The sequence below is a fragment of the Temnothorax curvispinosus genome, unplaced genomic scaffold (assembly GCF_003070985.1).
Source record: "Temnothorax curvispinosus isolate PA1 unplaced genomic scaffold, ASM307098v1 QBEX01010358.1, whole genome shotgun sequence".
Classification (NCBI taxonomy): domain Eukaryota; kingdom Metazoa; phylum Arthropoda; class Insecta; order Hymenoptera; family Formicidae; genus Temnothorax; species Temnothorax curvispinosus.
In genome coordinates this window covers 114,338-120,833 of record NW_020220138.1, presented here as the reverse complement: position 1 = coordinate 120,833, position 6,496 = coordinate 114,338, and the positions used below count along the sequence as shown (strand labels likewise).

At 40.9% G+C, this 6,496-nt stretch overlaps 1 protein-coding gene across 2 annotated transcripts; it reads right to left on the bottom strand.

Annotated features, from left to right (window-relative positions):
- Positions 1 to 862: 862 nt before the first annotated feature.
- On the bottom strand, positions 863 to 6,062 carry LOC112460159 (odorant receptor 49b-like). Of its 2 annotated transcripts, XR_003041414.1 has the most exons (7): positions 4,848 to 6,062; positions 3,449 to 4,753; positions 3,201 to 3,300; positions 2,739 to 2,834; positions 1,777 to 1,932; positions 1,361 to 1,489; positions 863 to 1,287 (listed from the first exon to the last, which is right to left on the bottom strand). XR_003041414.1 is itself a non-coding variant. In XM_025024719.1 (6 exons), exons 2-6 carry the CDS (start codon positions 4,264 to 4,266, stop codon positions 1,647 to 1,649), a joined length of 1,221 nt encoding a protein of 406 aa, XP_024880487.1. In that variant the 5' UTR covers positions 4,267 to 4,753; positions 4,848 to 6,062; the 3' UTR covers positions 1,613 to 1,646. The 2 variants fall into 2 exon arrangements, 1 of the variants encoding a protein (XP_024880487.1); XM_025024719.1 differs by lacking the exons at positions 863 to 1,287; positions 1,361 to 1,489 and adding an exon at positions 1,613 to 1,697.
- Positions 6,063 to 6,496: the final 434 nt, after the last annotated feature.

Sequence of the window (6,496 nt, the reverse complement as noted above, 5' to 3'; positions counted from 1 at the left end):
CTGACTTCTCTTTAATTATCCATTATTCTGAGGTTTTTCTTAGACTTCTCTTTATTTTTATCTGGCTTGATTTCGTAATTTTCGCGCATATCCCACATGGCCTTTCCTCTCGCGGGAGATGGACAGCGCTCTGTTAACCGTATTTCCCGTGATGCGGCACGGTAACTCTCGACACGTGCGAGCCGAGGGTGCAGCTCAGCAACGGAAAAAGAAAATGATCGATGCTCGGCTTAAGCCAAGAGTTACATCGAAAGCCTTTCTCTCCCCGACATTTTCCTCGGATTAGTTTCTGCGAAGGTTAACGCCTGCCTCGTTACTTTAAGCAATCGCAGCAGAGCTGTGGAGTGTCTCCGCAGCTAAATCTTCCGACGTTGTCAACGCTACGGATAGAACAGACCGTATAGAGTTCAAAGTTAATCCGCGAGAAAGCCCTTCGTGTCTAACGAGCATCTGCTTTCATTGTGTCTTGGCTTTTTTCTAATTGCGCAATAGGTGGTAATTAGTAAATGCTAATTAAGCGTATCATGTATTTTTGTCACGGCTTTTTGCACTCGAGCGCAAGCCGGATCAAAAGGAGACGGGAGAGAGTCGGATGTTAGGCTTCTCGAGTATGTCCCTCGCACGAATTCTTTGCCACACGACGCGAAGTGCATGTTGGGCGCCAGACGCGGAAAATCGCGCCCACCAAATAGAGCGACTCGTCAAAGATTTAATTCACCAAAACGTTAATAAATTACTCGCGGCAACTCGACGGAGATTATTCGTGCCGACCAGCTCGATCAAACGGTAGAGGGGCAGGGCAAGGCGAGGCAGCGCAAGAGGACGACGGGGTGACGGCGAAATAATTCGTCAGACAGCGTAATATAATAAAAATGATGTACGGTTTATTAACAATATTTGAAGTAATTCGCGGGATAATAATAAGAACGATTGAGGCAGTTGCCCCAGTCTATTAAACTGTAATCAAGTTTGTTCACAAGATGCTAAAGAACGAGTTGCGTATGAAAACGCGAAGTAATATCAAACGCGAATATCACGCCAAACAATGTCGAAGCGCGAATAATACGCGACAACGGATAACGCAAAATTAAGTGAGAAGTTTAATTTAATCTAATAATTGTTTTGGATCATTACGACACTAATAAGAGAAGATAAAGAATGAGACCGCTAATATTCGCGAGGCTCTCTTACAATTAAAACGTAAACTCTATGGATGATGCAGCAAAGACTATATCGCATCTTTGCGATCGCGCTTTTCACAGTTTCGCACCACCCTTCGAGGGAAGTCTGCAATGAAATGTGTGATATTGTTAGATTTGCCGTATGTAGATTTTATAAGTATTTTTAAATATGTACTTACTCATTTCTCCAGTTGGGATGGTGTTCTGTTACATGTTTTGTCAACTTCCGAGCATGGTTTTTATTATACATTTTGTTTATGCGCCCACACAATCTGCACATTGCCGTACCCCGTGAAATGGTGTAACATCTGCGTATTTTATAAGGTGCCCTATTTCTATAAGGTGTTTCGAATCTAGGTGGCGTTTCATTTTTAATAACATTGAAGAGTTGTTCTCATGAATGTTTTGTTGAATAGGTTTTACTCGATGGGTAAAATATATTATTATCTTATATTGATAAAGTTGTCAATTTACATTGCTTATCATGGTGAAAAATGATGCCGCGGATGACACCATCTAAAACATGACGTCTTATCATTTGCGAAATGATTACTCAACAGATAAGTTATGTTTTGCATGTAACAGACGTACGTACAGATGCGAATGTTTGCAAGGATAACGGTATGATGGAGCCGGCGGTCAGCTGCGCTGGTTTCTGAGATCTCATTGTGATAATATGTAGAGATTTTTTTAGTTGATACGGGAAACGATACCATGGCGTGAAGTATATCGCTCTTGCTACGTCTTGGCTCTGAAACATAATCCAATAGCATTAATTGTAAAGAATTAATAAAATGTAAATATACATGTAAAAGGGTGTCACGCGAAAAAGGATTATGAGTAGGGTCCGAACATTTGGGCACGGAGACCTTGAGACGGGCCGAGAACAATTAGTTATTTGATTAGTAATCTTAATATGATTAGTTAAACATATTTCCTTATATTATATTTCAATTTTTTAACTTGATATAAATTCCTACTTTGAAAGGTAATAAGTATGACTGTGATTGATCTGTACTTTCAGTAACGTTTTGTTCCTGTTTTTAATAATTAAACTTATATCATCGTCCAGAGATTTTATAGATAATCCGTATTTTTCCAGGTTCTTTTCTAAAAAATTTATCTGATGATTTTTTTTGTGTAATGTGGTTGATTTGAAAGTGGGAAGAAATTTTTCTTCCTCGCACTCAAAAGCGTTTTTCGAAACATCAACTCTAAGTTACCACATTCCGCGTGTGTTCAGGAGAGAGAGCGGTATCCTTTAATGATGGATATGTACGTGAACGTGAACGTCGTTATTTTTTTTTGCTCCTCAAGCTTCTTTATTTGTTCATTTTTTTGAGCTATTTCGTTTTGTAACTGCTCAATTACATCCTCTTTGTTACTATTTTCATTTTTTTTTGGTTTAACATTTCTTCTTCTTCTTTGATGTGCTTTTTATCGACAAGTTTGTTTCATTAATTTATATCATATTTTTTTCAGTTTTTATCGAACCTTTTTTTATACATTTTAAAATTATTGAAATTTAATATCTAATTGTATATTTTTTTAACATACCTCGGTGAGAAGAACGTTCGCCGCCCAGTTACACAAAAACAGTTGAATTATTGCAATTAACAGTTGTGTTGTATATTTAAATTTATCAGGATCATCCTGTAATATTGGTACACAGGTGGTAATTGTTGAAATATTTATATAGAATGTGCAAACCAATTCATTTACCATGTATTTTTACTATTGTCAATTACACTAATTAAATCAACTAAACGATGACAGATATAACAAAAAAATTCAATAGATTTGACAAGATTCACTTTTATATTTAATAAATAGAAAATTAAAATTTCTCTTTAATTTTAGGTTCTAAAACATTGGAATCTGTTTTTTAGATAAATCAAAAGTTTTGTAAGAGGAAAAGTTTAGGCCTATTTTGAACGTATAATATTTCAAAATTGTAAGGCGAAATGATTGGTATATATATATATAATGTATAAACGAAAGGATAACTTGAACTCTTACCCCCGCTAGTTTAAATCCCACGAGAGAGACGTTGTATGTACTGCCGACCAGTTGCGTCAAAAAGATGCTGTTGGTTAGATTCTCGACTTCTTTGCAAAGTCTATGGGATTTGAAAAATGTCACAGATTTGTTGATTAATCACTCTATTTTTGCAAACGAGGAATTTTTAACCATTTGAAAAAATCTTCTCGGCAAAGATTAATTACTATTTTTTTCTTTAAAGAAAAACCTCTTCTCTCTTTACTTACTCGAGCATCGTCTGATGATAGCACACGCAGGCTTTGAGATTAAATTTCGCACGATTTTTTGGTATGTCGTTCTCACGCGTTATTTTGTGCGACTCATGAGTGGCAGTTGAACACGATTTTTCTGAATATACGCGGTCGCGATCGCTTAGATGTAAAATTCGCGTGTTAAGAACCTTGAAGTGGCCGCAAACGGTCAAGACGAGCACCGGTCCGACCGTGTCCGCACCGGCGCAGGTGAGACCGACGTTTATCATGCTGCACAATTGCACGATATACATTATTTCGTAATAAGGCGACCGATGGACTTCCACCGGACAAGCGTACGGTAGGGTTCTCATCGTCGCGTTCGACGAGTCGTCGTGCTGTCCCATGAAGAGACTCGCCACGGCGTAAAAGAATATCGTGAACGCGCATCCGAATAGATAGTAGTAAGTCAAATGTCTCGTCGTTTTCACGTAATCGCAGACGTGTTTTTTCTCGGTCGCGTTCAACGCTGCCCAGAGTTCCTCGCAGATTATCAGCAATCGCTGAAATCTACTCCGAAATAAGAGGACAATCGTGAATCGCGCCTGCCCGCCCACGAGGGAGAGTATCATCGCGAATGATTCCATCCAGGTTTCGAGGTAGACGGTACGCAACGCGAATTCATACGTGTACAAGCCCGCATATGCGAACAGACAACCGTATGCGATCGCGCCGAGGATATTCTGCGAGCTCGATCGGCGGATACTCCCGTTCTCGTAGGACACCACGCCGGAGAGTCTCAGAAGCGCGATATTCACGCGGATGACACTCGCGAACGAATCGTCCGATGCCATTTTAACCGGGAATCGTCGAGTGACGAACAGACGAATACAATAGATACAAGGACTCGAATCTCGATGGTGATCGAATCGCAGTGAAATTATGCCTGTTTGCCGCTCGGAAATCGCGAGTCATCGGACCCCGTGAGCCTTGGTGGGTATCGCCTATAGAATTTGCGAGGAGCCTATGGGATTTGCGCCTGCGCGTCTCGAGCGTGGACACGAAATAGCGCGTGCTCTGCTATTACTTGCGAAATAATTAATTATTCTCGTGGCGGACAGTGTTCTCCGCGAATTTGCCGGCGAACTTTTGCCGACAGAAGTCTTGGCGACCGAGCGTGTCGAATGAATAATTGACATTTGTCTTGGAGCTAAGAGTGAAGTTGCGATGGCGTGACGATGCAGCGTGCAATTCTCTTCGGACAGACGGGTATTACACTAAACACAGGTTTTCCTATGTTTTTTCTTTTCTCGCGTGGAATTAAGAAAGACTGTCGCTGCGCTTAAAACAAAATTCACAAAATTGCGTTACCTAACTCAACCCAAGTGATATGTATTTCAAAAAAAGATTTATAGTAGATATAATAAATACTTACCTAATAGTTTCTCTTCGTTGCCCATTTATGTTATTATTGTTGCGGGGTTATGTCTTTGGAAAACTGGGTGATATTCGTCAATTTATACTGCTTGAACTTCGTCTTCGGTCGGCTATTTTCTCCCATCCTTATTCTTTTTAAAGTATTGTGCAAATTTTTTTTTATAATAGTTTTTTGTTTGTCAGTCCAAAGACCGTCTCACCGCTCCTCCGCCTTTTCTCTCCATCCCGTCGTGCTCAATCTCATCCTCTGCCGCTCCGGCGCCTCCACGCCGTTACGCCTGTCAGGTAGGCACCCCCGACTTCTTCTCCTTTTCTTTCTCTCTAGTCTTTACTCGTCTTGAACCATGTTTTTCTCTTCGCAGCCTCTTTGAAGGTCATGCCTCTGTACGATCAGTTAAAGGGTTGAAACATCCTTCACTCCCTGATTTTTGCATATACACCGGGATAAGCTCTCGCTGCGTGTGCTGACCTTTCATTGTTGAGGTGGGCCAGCTTCGTTACGGTCTCCAGCTGACACGATCGTTTTCGTAATTAGAATTTCCATTTCCACGATCTTACTCACTCACCGTGTTGTTACTTCTTTCATGTTCGTAGAAGCCGATTTAATTTAATTAATTAAATTGGTATCATTTTATTACAATCCTGTTCGAGAGCGCGCGGTAGCGCGAGATAGCGCGAGGTGAAAGACGACCACAAAAAACGACGCAGCGAGTAACACAAAAAATAATGTCTATAATTGCAAAATGAAATATATACAGGTATTTACAAAGGTGTACAGAGTTCCTTGTATTTTTAGCACAAGCAACGAACCGAGAGCGCGTACTGAAGCTATACGGCAACGCGACGCAAGCAAGCGAGCACGAATTTGCGGTAAAGGCGGTGTAACAGCGGTCGTGTACGAAAAGCGGTTTAAGCGGTGATCTGCAAGCGAAATCGGTTCCGCGGCGCAGCGGCGGTCCTTTATCGTCTCGGAGACGAGCCTCCCTCCAAGCTAATTGCCGATGATTTCAGGGAGGTGATTGGCCACCGACGGCCTACGTCACCGTGCATACGTCACAGTGCCAAGTGGCGATTCGAACCGGTCGTTACATATTTTCGAATGCGTTGTTTATAGCATGGATCTTTCCTTTGTGTGAGCGCAGATGAGTCGTATGGACTGTCGAACAAAGCTTGACCTTATTATTGAAAACAATGTTAAAGTCAGAATGCTAATCACGAAAGATCCATGCTATACTGAATATTACCGAGACAATTCTTTAGCGACATTTGACGCGAATATTAATTCTCGCAAGCGTGCATGCGCTGATATTCAGCCGAACGTAATTGCTTCGCGATGATGATTATTGCGATCTCAAACAAATACTAAAATTTCAGTGCATTGCGGTGCACATCGAGCTCCAATCTCTCAGATATCTGCTGTTTCTGTAATTTCCAAGTATGCAAGATGCTTCCGCGACGATAAGCATTTGATTTTGCTGTGTCAGCATCTATATTGCGTGTATAGATGTATAGTTTCACAACTGGCGTTCTTTAGCTTTTTTTTCCTGGCTGCTTCCTCTGCTGTCTGAAAAGTGTTGATTAAGCAGTGACAAGGATACCTGAAATTGTTTTCTAATTTTTTCAAGTTCCTCACGTCTGCTGTGAGCA